We start from the raw sequence: 14659 nt of genomic DNA on the forward strand, positions 1-14659 counted from the left end.
GAGAGGAAGTGATGGAGTGGGGTAAGAAAAAAAATTACTTTTTTATTTTATAAAAAAATACTATTTTTTTGGGATAATAATTTTAATCTTTAATTTTAACTAATACTAATAATTTATTTAATTTTTATCAAAGTGAAATGTTTTGTTCATGTGGAGTGTGATGTGACAATTTTTTAAAATAAATGAGAGAGTGTATTAGATACACCATGATGAGAGTGGTATAAAAGAAAGAGGTGCGTTTCTCAAACTAATAAGTGATAGTTTAGATATGAAACTCACACTCTCAATAGTTTAGGTATCTAACTAAAAAAAAATGTATAATTTAGGTGTGTTTTTGAAACTTATCTCTTAAGATAACCCTTGTTTCCAATGATCGGTATCGATAATTTGAAGATATATCTCCGAACAAGACATATGGGCTAAGTCAAGAATCTTGCACAAATAATGAAGATAACTTGAAAGAATGAAAAATAAAAGATAATTTCTTGTATGTATGTGTTGTGTCTTTGACAAAATTGATGATCTCACTATTTATATAGAGATAGGGGTGTACATGACCGGGTTGGTTCGGGTTTTTCAAATATCAAACCAAACCATTTGTGTCAGATTTTTGAATTTATAAACCAAACCAAACCAAACCAATAAAACTAGGGTTTTTCAAACTCGGGTTTTTTTGGATTTTTTTCGAGTTTTTCGGATATTCGGTTTTTCCGGTAAAGTATTCATACAAACATATAATTTACTTGTAATTCAAATATTTCTTTAGTCCTACCAAAATACAACTATCTAAGGTGTTTTCTTAAGAAAATAACACAAAATAAGATATGATTAATGAAACTAAAATATCCAACAAAAAAAAATAATGAAGTCGCGTAAAACAAATATTGCAAATTAATAAGTAATAATGACAATGATCATAATTTAAAGGTACTAAATCATGCTAAAATAAGTTTAACAAGTATTAGTTACATGACTAAATATTAAAGAAAATTAAAATTAGATTATGTAATTTAATTGTCTAAACCTATGTAAAACTAAAGAACAAACATTCAATATTATTGTCATTCTTAGTGTTGAATTGATTTCCTTTTTGCAATAATTTTAATTTGATTTTGATTTAAACTTTATTATAATTACCAACATCTATGGATTAAAATTTTTATTTGACCGCTAAAATTCTAACTTTCAAACATGAAATAATATATTAAAAGATAAAAACTATGAAAAAATATAAGAAATATTTAAAAATTATATCAAAGTAAATATTTTTGCGTATAAAATAAAATTTTAAAATTATATATATAATGTCGGGTTGGTTTTTTTTAGTTGAAACCAAACCAACCCAAATATAGTCGAGTTTTTTTCTCCAATACCAAACCAAGTCAAACCAATCCACTAGTCGGGTTTTTTCTCCGGTTTGACTCGATTTGCGGTTTGGTTCGGTTTTGTACACCCATAATCAGAGGGGTATATTTGGATCCAAAGTATAACGAAAGGGATATATGTGGACCTAAAACATAACTTATGATAAAATAACGAAACAAATGACATTTAAGAATAATGTGTGACATACTCTAGCTCAATTGCGTTGCATTTTCCGCGACTCTTTTTATCCTTTTTTAAATCAATTCTGACTCTCTTTTTTTCTTTAACAAAGAAAAAACCATACATTGATAAAAGTCTATAGAGGTCACTTGACATGCAAATGCAGAGAAATTAAAGGCATGTAAACGTGACTTCGTGTTGGTTTCTCTAACTTTAATTTCCACGTTATCATGTGTATGTCACAATCTAATACACGAATTCCGGATACATCACTAGACTTTTGAATATATAGGGGACGGATGTATCCGAGAGGGAAAGAATGTATCAGAGAAGGGATAAGACATCTGGATACATAAAGAAGGAATGTATCAGAGAGGGGAAAAATGTATCAGAGAGGGAAATGAAATGATGTATCCGAGAGGGAAGGATCTACCTACCAAACGTCGTATAAGTTATATGAAAGTTAATATAAGAATAACACTAACCTTACCCATCTATCAAATGACTCCTTAATTTTATATTTTTATTTATATAAGTAGGTATATATAGGCATAGTTAAAGATATAATTCTCTTTGAAATTGTACATAATTAATTAAGAATGTGGAGAATATTTTTATATAACCAAACCTTTCTTTAAAGAAATTATGTAATGCATGTCATTTTTAACATACTACACTAAACCAAACAGTAAAATAATGTAAGCATAACCCATCGACCTATACATTACTAATAAACATTATTGTTATACATTCTATCAAATAACCCTTAAAAGTGGTAATGAAATGTTGTTTGTTAATCATTTGAATTAACAAATGTTGTCACAATATCATTTCTTTTAAAATGGAGGGAGTAATCAATTTAGAGTTATCGTGAGAAAGTGAATATGATGCAATTTGAAGAAATAAAATTGATTATTATATGCATCCACATGACTAATTAATACTGGAAAATTTCGTAGGACTTTCTGAACAATTTCAGAGAAAAATGATCCTTGAGTATGATATGAAAACTAAAAATAAATACTTCTTCTTTGGATTCGAGTTGTCGCATTTTACTTTCGAAAGTTAGTTTAATTAATTTTTTAAGTTAAATTAAATAATTTGATATTTTAAAATTATAATTTAGATATTAAAAATTAATACGAAAAGTATGTATAAATTGCAAATTTTCTCATATAAATATGATGAAAATATATATCTTAAAATGTTGGTCAAAATTCATATCGTTCGATTCTTAAATAAAGAAATTGTGACAAGTATTTCGAAACGGAAGAAGTACTTGCACTCTCTCAATTGAAGTGTTTTTCTTTGTCATTCTCAAAAAGAGTGTCTCTTTCTATATTTAAGTTTTTCAATTTCAATATCCTACTGATAAGTTTGAAGATCACAAAATTTTAAAAAATTAAACACATTTTTAATTTAAAACACAATATTTGAACTTTCTATATTTCTTAAATTAGCACAATTAAAGTAGTTGTTTCCACTTTGATTCTCTTGGGAATATATATGTGGACTATAAGAAGATGATGACTAAGAAAGTAGATTCTGCATATATTAAAGTTCTTTTGTGGGATTCCATGAAGTTTAAAGTACGTACTACTAATAATTCATATGGATTTCAAGATATTATTTAGAGAGGTAAATGATGCTAATTGCTCTTTAGAACTATATATAACAGGAAACAACACAAAATATAATATTATTGATGCTAATTACATGCTGAAATAATAGTTTTTCAAATTACTTTTTTTGCTAAAAAAATATTCGATTCAGATACATGTATTTGACAGAAGAGATACATGTATATTTTGATACATGCGAGTCAAATTAGGTGAAATTTGTTCCTGATACACTGTATCCAAATATGATTCATATGTATTTGAGATATATTGACTCTTTCACTTGCCTCTGTCCTCTCTCGCTGCTTCATACCCTCTCTTGTCCATCTCTATTTCAGAATGTATTTGAGTGTTACAATATCATGAATTTGGGTATTCACTAGCTATCAACTTCATGTATCTGTGCATCGAAAATCAATTTCATCCCATGTATCCAATATCAATTTCATTAGTGTATCCAGTATCAAATATTTAGTGTATCCATGCACAAATACATATAAAATTGACGCTTTCAAGTATGAATAACTAGGTTTAAAATTAATTATTTGTACATATTTAATAAACTTCTTTATATAAAATATACATTATTAAGCAAAAGTTAGTGAGTTTGTGACAACTAGAAATAATAAAAAGCAGATTCCTCTAGATAATGTGATGAAAATTATAAGGAAAAATTACCTAACTACACAATCTTTATTTCCATATTCTCTAAAATTCCCTACCATTTCAAAATATTACAAAAATCCCTATTTTTCTCTCATTTTCTAGATGCATAACTCACATCTCTCTAACCCAACGATTTTTGTTCCTATTTTCATGCTTGAAATCACTCCCATGGATCAGTAGTTGACTTCATCACTCTATTTTTGAATTTTAAATCTATTCTCTCTCCAGTTCATCGATTTCAAGTTCCTAAAGAGGTAAAACTATTTTTTCATCAAATTTTTTTCTTTCCAGTTCTTGAATTCTCGTTTTAAGAAAAATTAGTTTTAGCTTTTTCATCCACAATTTTCTAATACATATGGATTTTGATGATGGAATTTTTTGTGAAAATAGATATAAACAACGAAATGGCTCATTTATCATGAAGAATTTGAGAGCGAAAATGTCAAAATAGGATGCACGCTCGAGTTCTAAATCTACTATTGGAAAAACGCCCAAAGGGGCAGGGGGGGAGTTGGATCTGTCGTTAGACGGCCATTGATCTTAGGCATATTTATATGCCAATATGCCTAAGTTGTCAATAATTGCCCATAAAGTGCTTGAATTGAGGAATGATCTTGAGTCTATTAGCTTGATTTTTGTTATACTTGTGCTGATTGTGCACTTACACACATGATTAGTTGTTTCAGGAACTCTCGAATGAATTGGAGTTGGAACAAAGAAAGAAAGAGAAAAGACGCGCAAGAAATTGACTAAGTGCGAAGACCCCAGGGCTTGGCGTACTGAGAGGCGCATCGCGACAGCCCACAAAGTTCTGCAAGAATTCTGGGGCGTACTGCTTAGCGCGACGCGCCAGCCCAGAAGTACTGAGGGCACACAAGAGGCGCACTGAGAGGCGCCTTGTGCCAGCAACCAAAGTTTTGTGCCAATTTTCAGGCGCGCTGCTTGACGCGCCGCGCCACAAGTGGAACTTCTGCGCACACTGCTAGGCGCGACACATCCCACTTTTTCACCTTTTAAACATTAAATAGGATTCCTAATTTGAGTAGGATTTGTTCCCAATTTTTCCTACTATTATAAATAGATCCTTATGGATCCATTATTAGGGTTCGACGTTTGATTTAGTATGCAAGAGCAAGAATTCAAGTTTGTAATAGGTTTTAATCATTTAACTCTTCTATTTTTCAGAAATTGCATTAACGATTGTATTTTCTTGTTTTCTAATAGCATGAGTAGTTAAATGCCCTAGTTCTGGGGCTGTAACTACGAATTGATTGTTGATTATTTGAGGTTGTTGAATTAATTTTCAGTTGTCAATACAAGTTACTTCTATATTCTTATTTTAGTATTTTTTACTTGCGCACCATAAGATAAATTTATTGTCTAATCTTAAAATCGGGAGAGGAGAGGTTAGATAGACCAGAGAATATAGAGAGCTCGGTCCACCCATTAAATTGAGATGATTTGTGTTCAGGAGTGACGCCCAGATGAACACCTTGCTTGGTTACGAAATAGGATGAAATATAAATGCTCGCCAGTTAGTATATTTATCCCCGCTCAACGATGTAATTATATAACTAACTGGGGTAGGCGACGAGAGGAGTATAACCCAGATCATATCATCAACCTTATAAACCAGTAACTTGACAACTGAAGTTAGTTCTAAGCCAATAATATGATACATGATATTCATTATATACTGCAGCCTTGGAATTGCTTTTAACTTGCTTGAAACATTTTATCAAAGTCGTTCACAAGTAGTCACTTTCAATCAGTGCATAATTATTAGTAGATAAACAATAAATCATCAACTCTTGAAAAGGTTACTTTCTACATTTAGTTGGAGAATTTAGTGAATATAAATTGATCATAAGTCCCTTGGGAACGATAACTCGTTTCTTAAAGAATCTATATTACTTGCACGACCACGTACACTTGCGTGTATATTGGGGAGCAACAAGTTTTTGGCGCCGCTGCCTGGGACTTAGAAATTGATTTATTTTCGATCTTCTTTAGTCTACAATTAAAACTTTTAGATATTAATTACTTGATCTTAGCTTGTTATTGCAGGCACTTGACTTTCAGGTCTGGCTAGGAAAAGAGAACTTGTCGAACCATATAACGACCCCGAACGAGTTCTATGAGAGCGTAGAAAAATGAACCGTATGGAGCAAGGACGAGAAGAACTAGGTTTAGGTCTTCCGGAGAACATCAGGGATGGTAATCAAGACAATGTAAATAACCCAAAAAATGTGAACAACCAAGGAAACCCGAATAACAGAGGTAACGTGAATAACCAAGGCATACCCCTTGGCATTCCTATCATCCCAGCATGGCCTGTACGTGTCGTGGTAGTCCCACTCTCAGCTAATTTGGCATCTAGCATTAGGAAACCTCCACCGGGAGGTAGATTTGAACTAAAGCAAAGCATGGTACAGATCCTCCATTTTAATAGGCAATTCACTGGTCTCCCTCACGAGGATCCTCAAATCCATGTTAAGACCTTCATAGATATTAATGATACATACATCCCAATTGGAGTCTCATCAGACTATGTAAGGCTGACGTTGTTCCCATACTCATTGTTAGGAGCCGCAAGGCGTTGGTTAGATTCTAAGCCACCATCACTACTTGGGATTGTCTAGCAAAAAAGTTCTTGAGTCGATTCTTTCCATCCAAAAAAACCGCTAAGCTGAGGGGTGAGATAATATACTTTATTCAAAAGCAAGGAGAGGACATGTACCAAGCATGGGCGCGTTTCAAACAAATGTTGAATGCTTGCCCACACCACATGCAAACTAATGAGGTACTTTCTCACACTTTCTTTGAGGGTTTAGACTATGATGCTCATGCTCTTCTTAATAGTGCAGCAGGTGGACATGCCCTATCTAGAACAAGTGAAAAGTTCTCGACTTACTTGATAAACTTTCTGAAGGGAACCAAGGATATGAGGGGGAAATGTCTAGAACCACAACCCAAAAGGTTGCAGGGATTTTAGATGTAGACCAAGCTACTGCCATAAATGCCAAATTAGATGCAATGCAACATAACATGGCCCTACATTTTAAACAGATGTCTCTAAATCAGGCACCGATAAACATTGTACAACAGGCTGCAAATTGGTGTGAGGTATGTGGTAGTGGAACTCATGCAACTAAGCAATGTGAGGCAAATCCAGATTCCGTAAATTATGTGGAAAATTCGCAAAGAGGTGGAGTTCAACAAAATTATGGCAATGCTTACAACCCTAGTTGGAGGAACCATCCTAACTTCTCATGGGATGGGAATCAGAACCAAAACTAGGCGCAAGGGGCTGACCAATACCGTGCTCAAGGGGCTTCTGTTGTATTAATGACTAGTTGGCCAATTGCATTTTCTCCAAGAAAAGACGACCTACATTTTAAATCACCCACACTCTTCCAGCTAATAAATTTATCACAATTCACATGATAAGTATCCAAGACAAACAAGTATATTAATGTTAGACTCGTTAGTAAATTTTATTTAGATATTTGAAAGTGTTCAGTATATAGATATGTTGTCAAGAAGTTAGAAGAAAGTTAACGATTTTATTTATGTCATATTCTTTAATTATACATATTAATGTCAACAAGTTGTAAAATTTCATACTTATTTTAGCCGATACATATTTATATAACTAACTTATGCCGCATGTTTGACAACACACGCGGACTTTTAAATATATGATCCGGAAGTGTCTAATAAGAACATATTATCATGTGTTCATCAAATGCTCANATTTGTTGATAAGTTAAAAGGATTGTCAATGTATTGAACCTCAGTATTATTAGGTATATAGTGTAATTTTCTTTTAATTAATTAATGTTGTAATGGAGAGTATAATTAATGTTATAAGAAGTATTTCAATATATAGCTTTCTTCTTAATTGTTTCTTAATCAGTCTAGCCTCGAAATATGAGAGGTGTGTCCATTCCCATAATTGTCAATTTATTACTCCCTCCATTCCATTTTATATGTCACATTTTTACTTTGCACTTGCATTAAGAAATGATGTAACTTTACCCTTCTACCCTTATTTAATGATTTCTTAAGTCAACTTTATTAATAAATGACAAGATTAATTAACTGGATAATGCTAAATGACTAGAAAATTTGGCCAGAATTTAGCTAGAAATTTTAAAAATTTATAATATCTATTTTATTTTGAAATAAATTGATCTTTTTTCCATTTTTTAGTTAAAATGTATTAAAGTTAGAAGGATAAAAATGTTCAAAAAGGTAAAATAATATAGGTAAAATATCATTCTGGCCAAATTTTGGCCAAATTTTCTAGACAAGAATTTTTCCTAATTAACTATTCTATCAAGGGTATAATAGGCAAAATACGGTAATTTATGCATAAATTTTATAAAATGACAAGTATTGTGGTCCAACTTTTTATAGAAAGGGATGACATATAAAATGAGACGGAGGGAGTATAACACAACTTGTTGAGTTAGAATAAATTTGGCGTGGATAATACTTATCAAATTTTAAGATTCAATGAGTTTTGGTTCTAACTTGAGATTCAAATTGCAACTCCACATGTTATTATACCAAAGGTAGAAGATAACATAATATTATAGGCTAAGACAGAGTTGTTTGGATGGTAAACATCCTTCGCTTATAATTTTAAGATTGTGAAGTTCAAAAAAAGGTATAAAAAAATATAATCTTCTATCTATATATAATAGGAAAAGAAAAATCGCTACGTGTCAGCGCCACAAAATTAGTAGATATATTAAATAATAAATGACAATTTATAAAACAAAAACAAAACAATATTTTTTTTAAAAAAATCAAAATTGTATTTGAAATTCCAAAAAAATAAAAACCGTATGATGGCAGTTAAAAATTTGTGGAATCAGTAGTCTTTTTAAGAATTAAAAATCAAAATTGTATTTGAAATTCCAAAAAAAAAAACCGTATGATGGCAGTTAAAAATTTGTGGAATCGGTAGTCTTTTTAAAAATTTGCCATCACTGCTAATTAAAATACATTAATTGCCATCACTACTGATTAAAATAAAATAAAATAAAAAATGAATACATACAACAAAAAAAAAAAATTTAATATTTTAAAAGTATTAACAAATGTTAAAATTATTACTATTTTTTAAATATCATATAATAAAAAATCAATTTAAAAAATATTAAAAATCTAATTTTAGAAGAAAAAAAATCCGCGTAAATAAAAAAGAGATTCAAATAATCTGCTTATGCATAATTATAGATTTTTACTTTACTTTTAAAATTCCCTTTATATATATCTTCAATCTGTATATAATAGGTGTAGTAAGAAGTGACGCCTATTAGCACCACATAAATTCTCGAATTTCTATACAATTAAAATTATAAAAATTAATTATATGTAGTTAATTTAAATAATACATTACAATTTGAAAATCAAATTATAAATTTTGAAGCAGTTTTTTAAATTAACGTGACATTTTAAAACAATTTTAGAAATTAACATTATATAACTTTAAAGCATTATTTAAGTGATATACAAAAATAATCTGAACTTACCTTAAATTAACATGAATTGTAAATAAAATATTATACAAATATAAACATTTCCATAATATAAACAAAAAATGTTAAAAATTTTTGTTGCCATGTTCTTCCTTGAAGTGTTAAAAAACTTTACGTAATGCTTTATTATAGAAACTTCTATTGTTTATATATTTCCTTTTAATATATAAAAAAATTGTAACCAACTAAAATATGTCATGTACTTTTTTTTACGAATAAATATATTTACTAATTGCTATTTAAATTTAAATTGACAGATTTAAACTGTCCAATACATTATATCAGACTTTACATACATTTCGAAAGAAAAATTTATTCATGGGATAAGCACTTTTTTTTATAAAAGAAAAAGAAAAATATAAAAAAAAAATATTAAATAACCAAAACCAATTATAAAATTTGTAATTACCAAATTAATTTAATATTATAAATTTCAAACATAAAAGACCACAACAACACAAAAAATAGAATATATAATTATAAAATTAATTGAAAATCTGAAGAAAAAAAATGCAATTTACAAATTATAAAAAAATTAACAACTCACGGTTAAATTACCTTTTGAATTCCTATAATAAAGGATACTCTAATAACAACTGTCAATCATTAACGTTAACCAAATTCATTTCTTAGGTAAGAAATTCTAGAAAAGCCATAGGTAAGTATTCTTCATAATTTATATGAAAGAGATGGGAGACAAGTATTCGTCATACTATGACTCTTTTTGATTATTTTATAATTTTACTTCTACTGAGTTCTAGTTTTAGCGATTCACAATCTGCTTTGCATTTTCATTTTTTTATTTCTTTCGAAATATTGGAGCAAAAAAAATAATTTTAATCTTATAATTTTCTTTGAATATTAGGTTAAAACAATATGAAAAACAATATTCATTGAATGCAATAGATGAACAAGATACATAGAAGGAGATATATATAATTGTGGCACTGGAAAGACTAGCGGATGAAGGCCACATTTATTAATTCTCTAAAATATATTATTATTTATTCTTAGTTTTTTTTTACATGTATCACTATTTATATTGCAAGAATAAAATCAATATGAATAGTGACAAGGATGATGAAAGACTTGAGATGGTTCAGAAATGGAGATATCTTCATACTTTAGGTAATTATTTTTTTTAAAAAAACTTGTATTTTATTACTTTCTCATTCTTCACCCTTGATTATTTGGACAGTCTTATTTATCACGATGATAGTGGTTAAAGGCTTAAAGTGTGAGCAACAAAGTCCACAACATTTTTTTGGTAAAATATGATACTAAAAATATCATATAATTGATATACAATTTTTAGAAAAATTAAAACTTCTTAGTTGTATGCTTGACATTATCATAATAGTAGGACTTTTTAATAACATCTTATTTTAATATAACGATTAAATTTTCTTATATCTTTATTATGCTAACAAGAATATAATAAAAGTTGTGAGAGTTATTTATGACTTTGAATAATTTTAAAAATAAATAAGTTAAATAATACTAAAAATTATGGTCATCAAATTGAGACAATGAACTAAACTTATATATTGATTTATTTTCATAACTATTCTATTTTAACTTGTTAAGGTGTTAAATGCTAACAATCTCCAATGTAAATTTTACAATATCATTTTATAGTAGGTCGAATTTTGATATTGTCATTAAATTAGTGTTTACATTTACATTATAAACTAACCGCGCAACATGCGGGCACAAATACTAGTATACTATAGACCAAAATATTATGAACTCAGTTACTCTAAATCTTATATTTGTCTCTAGCTGAGTGATTTTGATGATATACGTAACTTATTTGAAAATTTCACGATAGTAATTAAGTAGTATTTTTTTTATACAAACAAGATAATGTAGTAAACAGTACTTCATATACTGCACATAACAAGTAGATCATGTAGCAAAGTGCTAGTGATTGCAAAAACATTACATTGAATTATCTAAACAAAAACAAAGGAAACAAAGTGGAAAACATACATCAATTACTTCAAACATATCCAAGTACCAATTATCAATATGGCTTATATATTGCCAAAACATTATATATGATATTCAAACTAGAATCTTAGTCTACAATTTAATTCTTCCAAATGGAAAAATCTTATTGCAAACATATGCATAAAAGATAATTTTAATTATTATGAGTATCATATACTATATGTTATGAGAGTATAAATAGCACTTCTTGGCAGAATGTCCAGTAGTAAGAAGAGCAGAGAAGCCATTGTACCGTTCCTCTTTCTTGGCTACACATATATTGTCTATCATTTTAGTGAGTTCACTTTGGTTCACCTTTGATTGACTTGCATATTCTTCCATTGGCATCCACTACAATGATTTTTTTAAAAAAATAGGTGTAAAGTAAAGTTTTAGTTCTTGGAAATAAGGTTCATTTTACGTGTCTTAATTTAAATAGATACATACTTTAAGATAATAAAGAGACTTTTGAATCTTGTGATTTGAAATTAAGCATGTGTGTAATGTATTAAAATGCACTTTGAATCTTATAGTCTTAAACATATACCAGATGAGATATTAGAATACGTAATTAACAATTATTATTAACTGCATGACAAGTTTAAGACCACATGATTTTAAAAACTATATACAATATATATCTTTAATTCAAGACAACAAGATTTAAAAATCTCCTTTTATTTATTAAACTTCGTGTTCAGTTAAACAAAAAATACTTAAATTAGGACAAAGAAAGTACTAAATATATGAAAAGTTACATAATTTGAAACCAACTAAAAGGAAAGTATGACATATAAATTGAACCAGCGTGAGTTAATATATATACCTTAGCTTCCTCAATCTCAGCATCTTGCTTGTTGATAGTGAAATTAAGTGGTTTCAGCATGCATATGAAGAACAAATCAGATTTTCCAAAGAATGATTTGTGACTTTGTCTGCATATAAATAAGGTATTTTAATTACCTTATATTGACATTTTATCAAATATAATTTATACTATACTTTCAAATGATTGAAAATGGATGGAAATTCATACCTAAAGGCAAGGAGTTCAACAAATTCTGTCTCAATCTATAAAAAAAAATAAAAATAAAAAAAGGTTCTAAATTAGTTTTCTAGCACTATATTTTTATTTTTTTTCAATTTTTTTTTTTTTTTTATTTTCATATCGAAGAATTTAGTAGTGTATATATATATACTTACTCCTGTCTCTTCTTGCACTTCTCTAACGGCTGCCATACATATATCCTCCCCCTACAATTGGTAGAATTCGTTAAAAAATAATTAATTTGCTACGAACTTCATCGCTAAATCACTAATAACTTTCTTAATAATAATATATTAGAATACTAAGTAGAATCAGTGACGAATTTTACTGTTTAGCGATAAAATTTGTCAATAACAATTTCTATATTTTTAGCCGTGTATATCATTGACATGTTTTTTTCGTCAAATCGAGCTAATCTGACTTTGNAATTTTAAAATGCACAAGTTAATTCTTCGAAACTTAATGTATTGACAAATTTCATTTAAAAAGTTTATTCACCTAAATTGTTTTCTTTGTCCCAAAATTCTGATTCTCATTATGAAAGTTCCGCTTAGAGTTGAGCGGACGAGAATTTACAATTTAAAATTCAAATAATCAATCAATTAAACTAATAGAATTTCCAGTTCCGTTAATATATCTATAAATGGAAATGACTCGGAAAAAATGTTAATACTATAAAAAAAATATATGAACACGTACCAATGTCATAACAATTAATAATAAAATAAATTAACAAAAAAAGTAAAGATGAGAAAAAGGGGAAAATATAAATTTGTTAAACCTCATCAACAACACCAGTAGGAAGCTTCCAAGTCCCAGTCATATCTCCAGATTTCTCTTTAACTACCAGTACCTGCCAATGTCATATTTTTAATTAACTTTATACTTCTTAAATAATAAATTTGTATAATCGTATAGCATATTTAAAGACCTTCATATACTTTAGCATGTTCGAGATCATAAATTTCAAAAAAAATAAAATTGTATCAATTAAAATTATGTCACGTAAATTGAGACAAACTTGTCCGTCTTGGTTGAGGACGAAAGCACCAATACCAATACGATGAGAAGCATAAGCAGGAAAAGTATGAGGAATTTCATGAGGAATCCAATAAACAAGCATCAAATATGTTGCCTCAGCATGATGATACCAAAATCCTTCCTGCATTAATTTAATTTATCATATTATTTTTTTAATTAATTAAACACATATTTATATGAATTTTAAATAATCTAATGATAATAATTAATTATTAGTGGAATAATATTTTCATGAATATATTTACCTTTACTGCTGCATTAACAAGATGAGCAAGTTCTATAGGTAACTTAATCCAAACACCCTTCTTTCCCTAACCATCAAAATCAAAGGAAAAATAACAAAAAGAAATTAAAATTAGTGAGAGTTTTGTTTTCGATGACCGATTGGTAGTACAATTTAATTTGTTATAGCAGATTATTCTATCTACTAAGTAATTATTATGTATTAGGAAGTTCAATTGAGTTTGATGTGTCAATTGAACAATCATGTCATGCTTACTTTAACTTCAAGTTAGTAGCGTTAGTTCTTAAGTTGCAAAGCGTTTGTAATTTAAATATTTGTTGAGATTCACTCATCCTCTTAATTGATAATTAAAAATCCATATAATATTATTTATCATTGATTCTAGGTTAAATTTATCTGCAATTACCTTTTGAGTGATCTTAATAAATATAAATATATTTTCTACATGATACATATAACTTGAACTCAAATATTACGATCGAGTAAATATCAAGTATATATATTATACATAAATACCTTTAGCCTCCAATAAGAAATGGAAGCCTTGAGCATAGTATGAAATTTAAGAAAATCCATAGGCTCCTCTTTCTTCATGTTCAGAATAACTCCTCCATAATTATCTTCAATTGCCTCAAATATCTCCATTATTATGTCAATTGATGCTTCTTCAAAAGAATCCATTAATTCTGAGCTTTTCAAACAACTAAAGAAAGAAAGCATAATTAGGTAAAGAAATCTGAACAATTTAAGTGGTAATCATAATTAAATATAATATTTTTCTTTAAAAAATAGTAAAGATATATACAATCAGATTTGTTGCATGCCCTCACTACTTCTTAGGTTAGACTCAGTTCGAAAGAATTTTTCCAAGAACAACAAATATATTGTAAAATAAGCGATAGTGTCATGACCCAAAAATGGACGTGATGGCACTCATCTTATCCTACCAAGA

General features: G+C 28.7%; 1 protein-coding gene across 1 annotated transcript in view; it reads right to left on the reverse strand.

The window, feature by feature from the left end:
- The window catches only part of LOC125877192 (nudix hydrolase 2-like), a 20767-nt gene extending 6379 nt beyond the window's left edge, over nt 1-14388 (reverse strand). Inside the window, exons 1-8 of the mRNA XM_049558528.1 lie at nt 14224-14388; nt 13709-13774; nt 13444-13584; nt 13204-13275; nt 12578-12628; nt 12411-12445; nt 12201-12309; nt 11497-11725 (exon numbers count right to left, since the gene is read on the reverse strand). Of these exons, the coding sequence (XP_049414485.1) occupies nt 11552-11725; nt 12201-12309; nt 12411-12445; nt 12578-12628; nt 13204-13275; nt 13444-13584; nt 13709-13774; nt 14224-14388 (813 nt within the window). The 3' untranslated portion in view covers nt 11497-11551. The remainder of the gene's footprint in view (nt 1-11496; nt 11726-12200; nt 12310-12410; nt 12446-12577; nt 12629-13203; nt 13276-13443; nt 13585-13708; nt 13775-14223) is intronic.
- Nucleotides 14389-14659: the final 271 nt, after the last annotated feature.

This window comes from Solanum stenotomum, chromosome 9, assembly GCF_019186545.1.
Source record: "Solanum stenotomum isolate F172 chromosome 9, ASM1918654v1, whole genome shotgun sequence".
Classification (NCBI taxonomy): Eukaryota; Viridiplantae; Streptophyta; class Magnoliopsida; order Solanales; family Solanaceae; genus Solanum; species Solanum stenotomum.